This window comes from Podarcis tiliguerta (genome assembly GCF_965153285.1).
Source record: "Podarcis tiliguerta genome assembly, chromosome: 6".
NCBI classification, from domain to species: domain Eukaryota; kingdom Metazoa; phylum Chordata; class Lepidosauria; order Squamata; family Lacertidae; genus Podarcis; species Podarcis tiliguerta.
The window spans coordinates 33354433-33371595 of record NC_139539.1 but is presented as its reverse complement, the minus strand read 5'-3'; the positions used below and the strand labels follow the sequence as shown (position 1 = coordinate 33371595).

General features: G+C 46.0%; 1 protein-coding gene across 1 annotated transcript in view; it reads right to left on the bottom strand.

Annotated features, from left to right (window-relative positions):
- The window catches only part of TSPAN2 (tetraspanin 2), a 67383-nt gene extending 51350 nt beyond the window's left edge, over positions 1 to 16033 (bottom strand). The window contains exon 1 of the mRNA XM_083444604.1: positions 15687 to 16033. Coding sequence (XP_083300730.1) covers positions 15687 to 15755 — 69 coding nt within the window. The 5' untranslated portion in view covers positions 15756 to 16033. The remainder of the gene's footprint in view (positions 1 to 15686) is intronic.
- Between the last annotated feature and the right edge of the window lie 1130 nt (positions 16034 to 17163).

Genomic DNA, 17163 nt, shown 5'->3' with positions numbered 1-17163 from the left:
TATTGTGATGCAACAAATGCAGCTTGCTAGCTGCAGAGTTTGTGAAGCAGGCTGAGTCCAAGGCACGGCGAGGACATCATCTCGTCTCTTCCACCACCCACTCGTAATAAGCCTAAAAAGTGACCAGACCCACGGCTTCCAGCAGAGACAGGCTGCCTCTTCCAAGCCCTCATGCAGGCGGGCAAAGATCTTCTGGGCATGCACTCAATGCAGGAGTAAACAGTGGAAACTCAGTGCAAACAATTTACTTTACGAGACACTCGGTACATGCTGTCTAGTAGAGGAGGCTTCATTGTCCTCCCACTCACCTACATTCCATTATGCGGACACTCCCTTGCACTGAAAACTATTCTTACCCAACCCCCACTTTCCCAAGGGCAGGAGGACAAGAACACAGCAAGCTAGGAACACAGCAAGCTGCCTTATACCGAGGGCTCATCCATACACCCACTTGTTCTGTCCCTCAGGAAAACATACTCTTTACTGCTGAATTGGAGCAAACGTCAATCGACTTTTCTGTGGATTGATGTTTGCTCTGATTCCATGATACAGAGTGGTAGGGCAAACAGAAAACTGCTCAGGCTCATGCCTAGAAAGCAGGGGACAAGTGGGAAACCTCTCAGATCTGTGCTCTCTAGGTGCAGGCCTAGTGAAGTGTGGATGAGTCCTGAGACAAGCCAATGGTCCACTTAGCTCCATATTGTCTCCATCGACTGGCAGTGATTTCTCCAGGGTTTCAGGCAGGGTTCTCTTCCAGTCCCACCTGGAGATGCTGGGGACTGAACCTGGGATAACTTGCATGTGTGATAGGAATTTTGAGGTCTTAGTTATATGTTAAATGTTCATAAGTGTACCAAGGCAGATGCTCTACCACTGAGCTATGGCCCTTCCTCAAACAGGATTTCCGTTTCCCCTGGATGTGGGTGGGTGTGTCCCAAGGATTTAGGGATTGTCCACACTTCCACTTCTCCTGCCTGCTATCCCCTGGGAAAATCAGCTGTTCACTGCTGAATTGGAACAAATGTCAATTGTTTTCTTCTTCGTCTTCTTCTTCTGTGGATTCAGCAGTAAACAGTGGGTTTTCTTGGGGAAAGCAATGCGGCAAATGGAAAACCACTCAACCCTCACTGCTTTTAGGCATGGGATGCACAGAAGTGTGAACAAAGCCGTAAGTGTCTTTGTAATATTTTTTTCACAACACTACTTTGCCCCTTAAGCGTTTGAGTGATGGTCTATTTCACCCTTGGCAGATCCCCATTACAATGGCACATCAGATTTCTATTTAATTATTGTGTTTATATTCCAGCTTTTTCTCCAAGGAGCTGGTCCCCCCCTCATTTAATCCCCTCAGCAACCTTGTGAGGCAGGTTTGGCTGAGAGGCTGCTTCATGTCCAAGTGAGGATTTGTACCCTACCCAGGGATCATTTTGTGAGGAAGGGTGGGCTAAAACATATTTAAAATCTTGAACTATAATACACATCCAATGTCCATAGTCAATAAACATGGAGGCATCAGTGCTGAGGTCCATGCTGGTCCCCTGAAGGTTTTGCACAGATAGCTTGTTGCAGAGATGGCAATGTGTGTGTGTGGGGGGTGTGTGTGTTTCGGGACGCTCTCTACGCTGCCAAATTGATTGCTGGAAAACCGAAATGAGTCCATAGAGAAGGTGTCATGTGGGCTCTGAGAGTTCAGCATTGCAACCCCTCACATAGCAACCTTGGAACAGAAGGAAGCAAATGTGGAGCTTAAGTTAAGACAGATCTACATATTGGTTTGAGCAGCTGACCTGCACTATAGGATTTTGCAGGCCACCCATAGGCTTTTGTATATTCAAATTCCAAACAGAAAAGCACATGCTCTCAGAATACGGCAGCTGCAGAGAGAGTCACTGCTTTGAATAATATCCAATGGTATTCAAAAGCAAGTTGCTTTCGTAACCAGACTCAGGGCTGCGTTAAAGTTTTGTTTAAGCAACAAAATAAAATGGAAAGCAGTTGGGAAGAATTTGCAATGGGTTTGATGGGCCATTACAACGGAATCTAGGCACAGCAATCTCTTGGGAGAAATTCAACTTGTCTCCTCATTCCACCATACAAATGGAGGAATCAGCTAAACTGTAGGTGCAGCTACAAAACCATTTATTTTTGTGCTGACTTCCTGACATGTGTTACTTACATTTCTGACAGGGATCATCCACAGTTTTGTTTGACCCATGATTTCTAGGCATAGGTCTGAGAAGTTTTTTCTTTTGTCCCACTACTTTCCCTGGGAAAGACCACAATTTATTGCTGAATTGGAACAAACATCCATCAAATTTTCATCAATTGCTCTGCAGCTCCTTCTGGCCTCCTCTCAAAATTGCACCCGGGTCCATGGCCCCCACGCCCCCTCCCACGCTATGTCTCTGTGTTAACCTAGCCATACAAGTCACAATCATATGCACATGTGTATCAGAAAGGTCATATCCTCTCAAAGGTCACCCCACTGCCTTAGTTTCTAGGCCCTCTGATGCAATCTATAACAGGACAGCCAATGTGGGGCCTTCCAGCAGAAGCAGATGTAGGGTAGTGTGAGTGGTGCAGACACACCGGGTATGCAGCCAAGGAAGGTGCATTTCAAAGCCTTGTGTGAGGGCTCTGACAGGGTCCTAGAATCCTTCTTCCCAAAACTAGACAAGAGGCCTTGGGAAGGAGGTAGGAGGGCTCTAGGACCCTGCCAGAGCCTCATGCCTTCTTCCCAAACCCCAGATTAAGCCGGTGCCATGAGGGCTGGGGGGAGGGTGTCAAATGGCCTCACAAAAGGGCGGCATATTACCAAGGTCCGCCCCTTCCTCTAGATGTTGCTGGACTGCAGCGCCCATAATCTCTGACCACTGGCTATGCTGGCTGGGGCCGTACATTGGCTATGCTAGATCTATAATACCAGGGAGTAGATCTTTTAGTCTGTATTTAAAAACTCAAAATTATGGAACTACTGAATGAGCACACATTGCACTTTGATAGCCTTCCAAATATGAATAAAAGATTTATCGCAAGACTGCGCGTCCCACTTTCCTGAAGCCTCCAGAGAAGGAAGAAAGGGTTCATCCCATTTGCCATCTCAGAATCATTAGAACTTGGAATCAGAGAGTGCAATTAAGGAATCCTGCCATAATGATTAGCAACCTCTTCTAAGATGGCGGTTTCCCACCAGACTCTAGAAGAGCCACATTGCTCTGACCATCAAGTGCAATGCTGGTGGGAAGAGCAAGAGCAAAACAGCCTAGCTGTCTCCCACCTGGTGCCCTCCAGATCCTCTGGACTACAACAGGTTGGGGGAGGTTGCTCTACAGGACAGAAATCCAAATAGCTTTTGTGTTAGTCTATGGCACCAAAATCCTGAAGCTGAGGCTCCAGTACTTTGGCCACCTCAAGAGAAGAGAAGACTCCCTGGAAAAGACCTTGATGCTGGGAAAGATGGAGGGCATAAGGAGAAGGGGACGACAGAAGACAAGATGGTTGAACAGTGTTCTCGAAGCTACTAACATGAGTTTGACCAAACTGCGGGAGGCAGTGGAAGACAGGAGTGCCTGGCGTGCTCTGGTCCATGGGGTCACGAAGAGTCGGAAACGACTAAACAACAACAACAACGGCACCAAAAAGCACCCCCACCTGCTTCACCAAGGCACTTTAGATTTACTTTGGCACAGGTTATTGGCATACTTTGACAGACGACAGGAGGCATACAGTGGTACCTCGGGTTAAGTACTTAATTCGTTCCGGAGGTCCGTTCTTAACCTGAAACTGTTCTTAACCTGAAGCACCACTTTAGCTAATGGGGCCTCCTGCTGCCACCTGAGCACGATTTATGTTCTCATCCTGAAGCAAAGTTTTTAACCCAAGGTACTATTTCTGGGTTAGCGGAGTCTGTAACCTGAAGCATATGTAACCTGAAGCGTATGTAACCCGAGGTACCACTGTATATGCATGGCATTTGGTATTTGACATTTGGCCTGCTCCGTGCTTTAGAAAACGTCTCCTGTGTGATTACTTCCTATGATGCATCTGTTAAAGGCACAGAAGTTCTGCAATAAATAATCAGAGGAGGATCAACACATCTCCAAAGGCAGTAAACAGTAAAACAAAGGCAAGCCAAAGTGCTAATTAGTGGCAAAGGCTGCAGCAGGAGAAAAGGTGTAACACATCACTGGGAGCACCTGTGGCGATGCTGGCGGCTGCAGCAAGTGCAAATTTTTGCGATGCAAGGCTGGAATTAGCTAGATCAATATATTTGTCAAAGCTGTGTACAAAGTCCTGCTAGCAAAAAAGAGGGGGGAAATGAGTAGCTTGGAAAATGCCCTTTAACCTGCAACTTCTATTGATTTTTTAAGCTGCTTCCATGACCCCATTGCTGACTGCTGCATGCACCAGAAAATGTTCCTTTTATGGGATTTAGTGCCATTGTTTAAACGAGTAATGAAAGTCTCCTCGCATCACTGGAACTGCATAGCAGTGCCCGCCCTAGGTAGCAAGGAAATGGTATTAAATGCAGAGGAAACTCTTAAGAGATGAGATTTTAATCACACGAATAATAAGTTCCCAGAAGGCAAAAGCTTAGTTCGACAGCTATGGGAAATGTTTCAAACAGTGTTATTAACAGTGGTACCTCCTCCTCCTACAGCTGCACACTTGTAGAAAACATTTTCTTTAATGTTCTGGGATGAATGAATTTTAAATATCTACACTAAGGGTGAAGACAGACATAACTTTTTTAAAATGCAATTTTCCTTTCCAGCTATTAGGGAAGAGGAAATGCTCAAGATACCTGTAGCTCAAGCTTGCTCTGCACAATGATGATTGGCTGGCAACACCAAGAAACCTTCACTTAAATCTCCAGAGCAGTTTTGCACTTCAGTAATATTAAGAAAGAGAAAAAAGCAAGGGACATTTCCTCATATTAGTTGACAAATGAATAAGACATCCAATCCACAGACAAGGCTGAGCCGCCATTTTGATTCCCAGGTATGCATAACTACCATTTACATTGCAAAGCCTAGAGGGCAAGGGACCCAGTGTGGGTATTTTCTATATTATTATTTATAAAATGTGTATGTTGCTCTTCATCCATTGATCTCTCAAGGTAGTTCACAGCATAAAAATACAAGATAAAAACAGAAAATACATAAAAAACAAGAACAAAACAAAATAAAACAATGCTCCCACTCACAACACATTTAACAGGATGCTAGTCAGCCCAAGGCCTGGTTGAAGGTATATAATAAATGTGCCAGGCAAACCTCCCTGGGGAGAGCATTTCACCTACGCCTTCATTCCTAAAGCTTCAGTAATATATAAAGGGATACAATACATTCTTAAGAAATTTAAGGGGCGGACCTAAGATGGTTTCTACACACAGCATATTCATTTTATTGCTTTCCTCCAACGGTCTCATAGCAGCCACAAATTCTCAGGACAGACTTCTATGTTACTTCCTCCTATATGGAAATTAATAATCATGTAAAAATGTATAAATTCTGGATGCCACTGAAGGAAAAGCAAAATTCTTCCTGAAGGAAAACTGTACTTTAATGCCCCTAGATAAATGCATATATCTATGCTAGACAGAGTTTTTTTTTATTTTGTAGGTAATGTGTACATGCCAATCTTCCTATTATTTCTCAATGAAGAACTCTGTTAAAATGTCAAAAGCAGGTATATGGATGTCTACGAAAATGGGCGCAATGAAAGGCATCACCATGGCTTCACTTGAGGAGCAGCCCTAGTCTACACATAGAGCAGAATGAGGAACGTCAGATTGCAGGTAGGAGATCATTGCTTTGTATAGCTCTTTCATCTAAAAACCTCCCTGTTGATAGAAAACCAACAGAGAGTTCAAGCCGACCCCTTGCTTTGCTTGCTAGCTTTCTGCTTGCAGAGAGTGTCTTGGTTTACAGGCTGAAGTGTTACTATATTACCACCTCATTCAGCCTCATTCTCTGCCACTAGTATGACAACACTAAGGCAGGGGAACATGAAAGGATGCGGGAAAGGGGCAGTTTGGCATCCATCCAAGAAATACACTTAATAAACAAAGGAACTACTGAGATAAAAGCAACCGATACACTTGCTTTACACTATTGAGGAACATAGGGCAACTCAGACATGCTCATCAATTGATATTTTACCCTTTGATGTGCTGATGTGGAATGTATGAATGGCTTCCATTTAAAAGTTTTGTCTTTGAGGTGGCATGGAAGCTCTGTGTGGGACAGTTGAGCTGTAACCCTGCAAGTTGTCAAGTGATTTCTGTTGAGAGTGTAAGCAAGCCTGAGGGCATGGCCCAACTATGATGTTATCTATTCAACAGTCTTTGAATTGAAAGTAATGGTTAAGTGTACAGTGGTATCAAATGCCTTGGTACTCAAACAACTTGGAACCCAAACACTGCAAACCCGGAAGTAAGTGTTCTGGTTTGCGAACTTTTTTTGGAAGCCAAACATGCTCCGTTTTGAGTGTTACGCTTCCTATTTGAACATCACACCTCCGTTTTGAGTGCCACACTTCTGTTTTGAGTGTTACGCTGAGATCTATCTGTTTTTGCTATTTATTTTGCGGTTTGTTTTTGTGGTTTGTTTATTTTGCGGTTTGCTTTGCGGCTCTTTTTTGTTTTGTTTTTGTGACGGTGTGGAACCGAGTTCAGCTACTGATTGATTGATTGTGTGACTGCAGTACTGTACATTGTTTACTGCTTTCATTTTATAGATCAATGGTCACGTTATATAGTAAAATTCATGTTAAATTGCTGTTTTAGGGGTTGTTTTTAAAAGTCTGGAACAGATTAACCCATTCTGCATTACTTTCTATGGGAAAGTGCGCTTTGGTTTTGGAACGCTTTGGTTTTGAAATAGATATCTGGAATGGATTACGTTTGAGAACCAAGGTACCACTGTACTGTGACTCTATTTGCCTAACTGTTGCCAAACAGTGTTAATGCTTTACTTTAGGTAAAGGTAAAGGGATCCCTGACTGTTAAGTCCAGTCGCGGACACCTCTGGGGTTGTGGCACTCATCTCGCTTTACTGGCCGAGGGAGCCGGCATACAGCTTCCGGGTCATGTGGCCAGCATGACTAAGCCACTTCTGGCGAACCAGAGCTGCGCACAGAAATGCTGTTTACCTTCCTGCCAGAGCAGTACCTATTTATCTACTTGCACTTTGACGTACTTTCGAACTACTAGGTTGGTAGGAACAGGGACCAAGCAATGGGAGCTCACCCTGGTGTGGGGATTCGAACCGCCGACCTTCTGATCGGCAGTCCTAATAAACAAGTTAATAATGCCATTTCAGCCTTGTAGGGATGCTATAGAAACACAAAGGAAGAGTGTGTGAGGGATGTTTCATCATGTTCGGTTATGAAGTGGCCAACTCTTAACTGCCATGTATCTAAAAATAAATGTTTATACACTGACACCCCCCTCAAGTCGTGCTGGTAAAGAGCAGGCATGTTGTCTGTGATTGAAAACAATAGCTGTTAAGAGTCCCACCATTCCATGTGCATGCAGAGTGCTGTGACTCATGTCTGAATGCATAATTTAGTTTTAATAAGCCCTGGCTGAGGTTGATCTCCATTGTGTCACAGCAGCACTGGTGTGACATTCTGTTTACAAATATCCGAGCCAATGGTTTCATCCTGCACCACTCTATCTGCACTACCATGATGTAATAAGGTCAAGGTGAGCAACTCACCTTCTGAGTGCTGGTTTGTTACTCTCTCTCCCTCCCCCTCCTCCTACCCATAACTAGAACTTAACTGAACCTATTAGTGCTATGGATGGCTCTGTACAGTGGTACCTCGGGTTAAGTACTTAATTCGTTCCGGAGGTCCGTACTTAACCTGAAACTGTTCTTAACCTGAAGCACCACTTTAGCTAATGGGGCCTCCTGCTGCCGCTGCGCCGCCAGAGCACGATTTCTGTTCTCATCCTGAAGCATAGTTCTTAACCTGAAGCACTATTTCTGGGTTAACAGAGTCTGTAACCTGAAGCGTATGTAACCTGAAGCATATGTAACCCGAGGTACCACTGTATTTTTCTCTTTCAGTCATTTACAGTGGTACCTCGGGTGACATACGCTTCAGGTAACATACGCTTCAGGTTACAGACTCCTCTAACCCAGAAATAGTACCTCAGGTTAAGAACTTTGCTTCAGGATGAGAACAGAAATTGTGCAGCAGCGGTGCAGCGGCAGCAGGAGGCCCCATTAGTGAAAGTGGTGCTTCAGGTTAAGAACAGTTTCAGGTTAAGAACGGACCTCCAGAACGAATTAAATACTTAACCTGAGGTACAACTATATTTCCAAGCAGAGAACAGAACAGAACTCAAGAGGTTCTACATACTGAACTCAAGAGCTGTTGAGTGGGTGAGAAGCCTCCAACCACACGTTTCTTTTTTAATTTGACAGAAATGCCACTGGAAATAGTTGCATGATGGACAGGTGAGTTGAGTGCTTTTAACAGAGAGTCATTTCCATTTAATATACAGTGCTCCTTAACTTCCCTAAAGAAAGCTTTGGTAGACTGGAGAGACTGCAGTGGCTTGAAAGCATCTCAGGTTGAAAGTTCAGGGCCGGCCCACCCATGAGGCAAGGTGAGGTGACTACCTCAGGAAGCAGCATCCTCAGGAGCAGCTGATCAGGCCTTCAAGGAGTGTGTTGCCTGCTGTTTCTGCTATGGTGCCAGCGGCATCTGTGGCATGCTCCTTGGAGGCCAGATCTGCTTTCTCTTCAGCAGCCTCCCAAGTGCCGCCTCTACAGTGGCCTCTTGGTGAATAGGAGGCACTACTGGTCTCCGCCCTCCCAGTTCCCAATGTAGACCTTTATTTGCCCCTCATTTCTGGTGTGGCTCTTCATTCTCTCCTTGTTCCTGATGTAGAGCTTCACTCACCCCATCTTCCCTGGCGAAAGGGGAGGGGTGCCGTTTGTGGTTTGCCTCAGGTGCCAAAATGTCTTGCACTGGCCCTGCAAATGCTGACTGGAAACCTGAAACTGACTGATCAAACAAGGCCAGAGAAATGATAGGCCAACAACATCCTGAAACCGAAACGGCTGGATGGAGCAATTACTGAGTAGGAGGCAGTAAACGCCCCCTTTTTACCACCAGCAAGTACTGTAGACAGGCCTCTGGATAGTCAGATGTCAGTGCCATGTATGCATGCCTTGCTGAGGGGAAGAAACGGGATGGGCCACTGAGAATTCTGCAGTTTACCACAGCATACATGCAAGCTCAAAAGCTGGAATGCTCAATCTAGAATGCTGGCAGACGCAGATTTAGGGCAGTGTGACTGGTTCCACTGAAATGGGCACTAAACAGGGGGCGCTGCAGGATGTCACAATTATGACTTAGTGAACTGAGCAGAACGGAAAGCAAGAGCTGAGGGGGCTGCCAAATTTTGGGCTCACACAGAGCGCTGCTGAAATTTAAAACACCCTAGTCCACCCCTGATGCTGGCAACCTCAGCCTATTAATTTGTTTTCCAAAAATCAAGTTTCTAGGCCTGATGACTGTAAATATAATATCAAAATAATACGGACTGTCCTGGTGGAGCATCAGAAACCATGAGGAGTATGCCGGATTTCCCCTAACAAAGGGGCAGGGATTCAGTGCCCTTAACAGAAGCAGAATCAATTATGCAAATGCCCTTAATTTGCAGAACTAGCTGAGCAAACTGAGGACTACAGTTGGGATTCCATTTCTCTCGAAGTTTCTTTGGAATGAGATGTCAGAAGCAGCTTTAGTAACTCATGTTCAGGATGCAATTTGCATTGCAGGCTTGAACCCCAACCACCCCATTTTCAAAGGGCAAAGAAAATATACTGGGTGAGATTCACTGGCTGAACCCCATCAGGGAAAGCCCTGTGCAAGAACTTCTGCTTGTTCAATGGGATTTTCCTCCACTTGTGTGCCCTGTGTTTCCCAAATTTAGCTGGGTCTTGGGAGAACCCCTGGAAGAGCATGGGGAAGGGGGAGACGGGGGATTGTACAGTCTGGCAAACTCCAACACTTGCGCAGATGGAATGTTTGTCATGGAACAATGTTGAATTCCACTCAGTGTATATATAACAGAGCAGTGTATATAATATAACAGAACAGAACAGGGAAGAAAGTTTTTATAGGAGAAGTTGTTAATGTAAAAGGATCTGGGAGGGGGGGAAACTAGCAGTGTCAGAATGGGCATGGGTGAAAGTCAAGTGCAAAACGAAAAGGGAAGACATGATAGGAGAGGCATATTTAGTTCTTCAAAAGCCACTTGTTTGGTGGAATGGACCCACAATGTTGGCTTCTCAGCAGTGGGGGCACAGATGAGTTGCTTCTGCTTTTCTTAGAACCTCAGGATAAGCAAATTCTGCCTAAAATGAGGAGGTTATGCAATGTCTAGATACAATGGCTATACTTAGCTTGAGGAAAGCAGAATGGAGATTGCCATGGCAAAGAATTCTGCAATTCTCAAAGAAGGATGAGATCTCAACAGTAAACAATGTCACCAGCTGCTAGCTGCTTATATTAATCTCCCCCTTCATTTGTCACCATCTCCTCCCTTGCATTGCTATTTTGTGACTGGTGGGTGTTGGTCATTTTTAGCCCTCTCACATGGGCACTGGGGGTAGGATTCTCTTTTTTTAAAAGATCATTTTCACTTGTCCCATGTGCTAGTCATGCTGAATAATAATAATAATAATAATAATAATAAAATAATAATAAATTTTTTATTTGTATCCAGGTTATTTATATGCAGGTTACAGACTCCACTAACCCAGAAATATTACCTCGGGTTAAGAACTTTGCTTCAGGATGAGAACAGAAATCGTGCTCTGGAGGCACGGCTGCAGCAGGAGGCCCCATTAGCTAAAGTGGTGCTTCAGGTTAAGAACAGTTTCATGTCAAGAACAGACCTCCAGAACGAATTAAGTACTTAACCCAAGGTACCACTGTATGCTGCTTTGGAACTTCACATGGATGATACTTATCTCCCTAATGTGTACTGCATGGATGGGAAAGCTCTGTCTTGCAGATCTACTTAGGTCCACCGCATCTCCCAATTAGCCTGCAAATTTGTTCTGGCCAAGCCATAGCCATCTGCCCAGTGGGAGGGAGATAAAATGGGCTTTGTGGTGCTTGCTATCAGCTGATTGTCACTGCTTCAGTAATGCTGTGCAAAAGGCTTCCCTAGTGCTGTGCAGAATTTTTTTTGCCCATGCAGTTTGGAATCAAACTGTGCAGCGAAACATCAGGTGATTGATAGGTGGACAACACTGCCCCCACTGTCAAACTTGACCCATGGGTGTATGAAATATGGATCCATGCTACCAGTCAGTTCCAGTTCCCTACTCCTGGTGTACCGCATTGCTAGGGATGGACTGAATATCCTAATTTTTGTTTCAATGATGCGCAGTCACAGGTCCATTCTACTGCATTTTATTTATCCATTAAAATATTTATGTATTACTATGCAATTAAAAAATCATGGTGGTTTACAGCAATAAAAAACAAAAATATACAATGAAAGCCACGTGAAAAAGTTGAAAACAAAATTGCATGGACTTTTTGGAAAGAATGCAAAAATAAAAATAAAAAATCCACATTTAAATTGTACACATTTTGCACTTTCTCAGAAAATAGGAACATATTTCCCAGAAAATATGAATTTTGAACATAAAATAAGTATTTTTGTGCACACTTTTTGCACACCAAAACCGCTTCACAAAATCCGGATAAGTGCAAAATCCAACTGGGAGTTGCATTCCAGTTCACAAGCACGTCTGGGAGTGTCAGTTTGGTTAGTCTGCTGTGAAAAGCAGACCTAACAAATTCCTCCTTCAAAATGAAGGAATGATGCCCTTAGAAGGACTGAAATAAACTCTGAGTCTATGTAAAGTTATAGAAGTGTATATGCACAATGGACATTCTTAAGCCATCATGGAAGTGTGCCCATAATTGAAGAGTCCCAAGCTGTTCCTTAAGAGTTATTTATTTTTTGCTTCCTTTTAGATTAGCAATCCACCTCACTGCCTGGGCACAGAGAACCACGCAGCTCTGGGAAAGTGTTGATAGCAAAACAATGTCAAGGATAAACAAATGTGCCCCATTGTGGCTGTTTATTTCCTTTGCTGTTTCTATGGTTTCAATGAAGAGCTATTTTCTTCTACGGGCGGGTTGATGTTGGTACTCAGATCTAAGAGATGTCTTAGATGAGATATAAACTAGAGTACCAGCAATTAAAGTGATGTTATTCTTTTGGAATTCAGGGCTAAACATCTCTACTAATGGAAAGACTCTTGTCAGTGTGCAGCAGAGCACAAGATTCTGGTATGCTTAATACACAAATATGAGAAGTTATGGCTAACAAGATAAAGAGCAAACTTGTATTCATTACATGGCCTACAATACCCTCAGTGACAGTTTCTTTCACCATGTGGCCAGAGATGCTGAAACCGAAAACTACTTCTAAGAAAGAAGATCCCAGTTCTCCAAATAATATGTTAGGCAACGGAAGAAGCAAACCTTTTAAAGATTGTTGCCATCTTCAAAAGCAAATTATTGATAAATTAGCCCAGTCACCCAAACAGCAACTTGAATGCAGATTTTAAACAAACTTCTGGCCAACCCGACATAATTAGTCCACAGGCTCTCCTTATGGTGAAAAAGACAACTCATTTCTAGCTGTATTGGTCAAAGCTAGCTGCAAGCACTGTTTGGCTTTCATCTTGCCAGGCTTCCACAACAATCCTGCCCATCAAGGGAGCATGTATGGTTGGGGTCACCAATGCAAGGGCATCTTGGGTGCAGTAGCATCTTGAAGGTATTTCCAAGTGCCCATGAAGCCTCTGAGTGTCCCCCACCCCCATTCATTGCCCCTCTTGGTGAGTGGTCACCCTTTTCTGCCTTGAAAAGAGGAGGAACTTTGTCTTTCAGCTCTATGTGCTTTTCACGGCTCAGATTAAATCAACTGAATCCAACTTTCAGCTTGGCATGGTCTTCAAGTGGTGAGAAGAGGAGCCAATCCAGGGGAAGGGAGCAAGAAGGGAGAGAGCAGTGCCCAAGGTTGGGTTGGACTACATGACCATTGGAGCCCCATCCAACTCTACAATTATATATCGCTCAAAATTGTGTCCCTGTGCCCAAAACAGTTGGCGACCCCTCCCGTATAGCCTGTCCAGTCACTGATGGAAGAAGTGGGCAGGCTGCTGCTGGTGTTACACAGGGGATACATCAGAAGTATGATCGAGGAGGGCAGCAAATCTCTTAGGGTCTGCCATTTTTAATAGAGGCCTTTCCCAATGGCATGACAGATGGATGGTCATCTGTCATGGATGCGTTAGTTGAGATTCCTGCATTGCAGGGGGTTGGACTAGATGTCCCTTGGAGACCCTTCCAACTCTATGATTCTATGTTTTAGGGCCTTTTTAGATGACAGTCTCTGGGAATTTACCTTTCCTGCTCAGATGATGGTTCTAGCTAAAGACATTATCAGAGGTTGAATATTCTCAGCTGGTACCACTCAAGCAAGGAATCTTTAGCAGCCATTTAAGCAAAATAGGGGGTGGAAAAGAACAAGGCTTCCCTTCCCCCATGATTGTGACCTCAATGTCAAAAACTCCCACCCCGTTGCTTCTGCTTTTCTGAATTCTTCTGAAGTTGCACCCTTCCCCTCCACAGCACTGGAGGGCAATTGTCTATCGTGATGCATCAACAATAGCAAAAGATAAGAGGGAGCAGATTCTGTACATTTGCATGAACTGTGACAGCCACCAGAAGAAAGTGCATATTGTAATATTGCTTGTCAGAATTTATTAAAAATTATTGCCTTTCACTTGCACTCTGTGCACACAATTCTGCACAAGAGTCGGTAAGCAGCTTGCTTGCTTATCTGGATATCCTCTGCTTTTAATATTTGCAAAAGTGATTTGCCTCAGTACATCTGGAACAAAAGGAACACGCTGCAGCAGACTGGCAAACCATTGATGCCTTTATTGTACACAGGTTCAGGAGATCACAACCAAGAAAGGCTAGATTCCCTACTAATCAACTACAGCCACCCATCGTGTCATGCACCTTAATATGATAGACATTGAAATGTATTCACAGAGTACTGTACTTGGCTTGGAAATTCCAGCTTAAAACATTCTGGGCATTCTACAGATACAAAGGGAGGTCTTCCACGCAGAGCCATAGTGGCGTCCACACTCATGCCACAAATAAGAGAGGCCTGCATTAATCATCGCTCAAAGGGTGGATGCTCACAAATGCTGCAAATACATTATTGACCAAACATACGAAAGATCCACGACACACGCGAGGGGTGACACTTTATCTCTGGGGGAAATCGTTCAAGAAGCCACAAAGCTTTACACACCTCGGAGACACAAATAGAAAAGCTCACAGAATTCTAACCAATGCTCACATGTCAGTGTTATTTAAGAAACTTGTTAGTGGTTTCATGGTTGATGTCCCACAGGGGAGGGGAGCAAGACATTAAACCCCATCACAATCACATGCTTATTGGGGCAAAAAGCATTTGTGCTTTTGTAGATTCCAGCCTTTTTGACTTGCTTTTAATGTGGCACTAGGCTTCATGAACCTGTGACCGTATGGCCAGCCCGTCGGTGCAGACAATTTGCAAGTTATAGGCATTTTCCCACAAGAGGGTTGCAGAGACAGACACTTCTCCTGGCCTGATGATCTCATCTGCCCCAAAGACAAAAGATGATCGTATGCAGAAAAGACACACTAACAAAGGTAACTCATTCACTCAATATGTTTTTTTATTGTAACTGAGATATCATGGGTTAGATGAGGATGACAGATGATCCGTAACACGCAGCTTCCTTCAAAACACACTTAACTTCACACGGCACTTTGCACTTGAACACCTCGGCTTCATTTCCTTTGGATCAGTTTGTACCTGCCTGCTCCCCACTTTGATAGCTGCATAAATTGATTGCACAAAACAGCCATTGCAGTAAGAGAGGATCTACAAAAGAGAGGATCCGACGGAGAAAGGAAGCCTGTCCTTCCCCTCTGAAGTATCCCACATATCTAGCAGCTGTTAGGTTAGCCTCCCCGCGATCAGAAGCAGAGGGATGCGCAGGGCAGAGCGGTTGCACACCAGCCCACGTTATTGCAATTTCGCTCTAGCAGGCTCAAGAGATCATGAAGGGTGGCATGTAGTAGGGGGTTGTGCAACGAAGGATGGTCAAGGGGGAGAGAGAAACCGGCTGGCTGGGATTGTGCTACAGTTTATCAGCACGTACGTAAGCGTGTCGGTTTGCAGCCTGAAGGAGCAAGATTCTTAGCTGACAGCAAAAGGCTTACTCTGTTGGCTCTTCCCGATGAAGTGGAGGCGCGGGAAAGCTCAGTTAGCAGGGAATGAGACTCTTCATCTCAGGGTCGTGAGTTCGAGCCCCGCGCTGGGCAAAAGAGCCCTGCATCGCAGGGGGTTGGACTAGATGACCCCCGTGGTCCCAGCTCCAGGATCTATGAAACAGCCTCTCTCTGCCCCATCACCAGACTTTACTGCTCGCCTTTCCCGGGCATCCTGAATCCCATTCAATCTCTCCCCGCTTCTTTGACCACTGCTTCCCACAGCCCCGTAGTCCCCGATAGCCTTTTGCTCCCCGGCTCGTTCTCCCCGGCCGCGATCGCCCCGCACTGACCCAGAAGATGAAGTTGAAGATGAAGAGCAGGAACTTGACGCAGCGCATCCCTCCTTGCACTCTCCCCATGGCCGGCGTCTCTCTCGCAGCTGCAGCAGCGGCACCACACGCTCCTTCGCCAACAGCTCGCCGCTGCTAACAGACGCCTTCGCCCGCGGTGGCTGCCCGGCTGCGAGGGCGGGGCCGGGGCCTGCGAGGAGGAGGCAGGTGCCGGGCGGGGCCGAGGGAGCGCGCGCGCGGAGCGGAGCCGGAGACGCCTCGGGGTCCCTCGCCCGGGCTCAGCGGACAAGAAAAGAGGCGCCCTGAACTTCAGCTGCCCGGAGAAGAAGACCAGCCCCAGGCCCCCTGTCCCGGAAGAAGCCTCGCTCTCTTGTCCAAAATGAGCGCAGGATTCACGGCAGTTTCCTGTCCTCGTCGCTCAGCCCCGCTCGTGGAAACAGATCCCCAGAGTAAGTTTGGGCACCAATCCAGGCCTTCACGCCACGCATCCCATCAGCGGCCAGATCTACAGGTGCAAGAGAGCGAGGTGGCAGAACGGCCTCCCTTCCCCTTTAAAAACACCACCACTTTTAAACCACGTGGAAACCCACAAACGCACAACTCCCTGCAAATAGAAAACTTGCACGCTGGGTTGAAAACGAGCCCAGCTCTTCTTCCGCATTGCTTCCTTGTCAGAATATGAAAAGGCAATCTGCCGTCTGAAGCGGTGCAGTCCCTGCCACCTCTTCCGACCGTGGAAGAGTGTGCAGAATGACCCGGGTAGCTGTCCATGTTGACTATGTTGAAAAAAGGTGTTTAAATCACCTTTGACCTTCCAGCTGGTGTTGGACTCCAACTCCCATGGGCTGCAGCCAGTACACCAATGGAGAGGAATGATGAGAGCTATGGGTCAGCACCATGGGCGCAACATAGGGGAGGCCTTCTGGACTGCAAATCCCATCACCACTGATCATTGGTCATGCTGGCTGGGGTTGGTAGGAGCTGGAGTTCGGTGACATTTGTAGGGCCGCAGGGTAGCCACAGATGCTCTATGTTGCCTGGAAGCCACTCTCCAGAGTTCTGAATTGCAGACTTTCCTAGCTCTTCCCTTTCCAGCTGAGCCTAAAATGACATTCTACATGCCAAGTATGCAGTGGCGTAGCGTGGGGGGTGCAGGGGGGCCCGGCCGCACCGGGCGCAACATCTGGGGGGGGGGTGCTCGCACTCGCAGCTCTCTGTCCCTACCTGGCTCACTCACTCTCTCTCACTGCAGTGCTGGCTGTGCGAATCCGATCCGAGCCGCCGGGGCGCCACCCACTGTGGAGGGGAGGGTGCCAGGCGTGCGGTGCGGTGCGGTGCAGTGCGGAGAGAGAGCAAGGGACTATCTAGGGGAGGGACAGTGCAGGGGGGGTGCAAATTACTTGCCTTGCCCCGGGTTAGGGGGCGCAAATTACCTGCCTTGCCCCGGGTGCTGACAACCCATGCTACGCCACTGCAA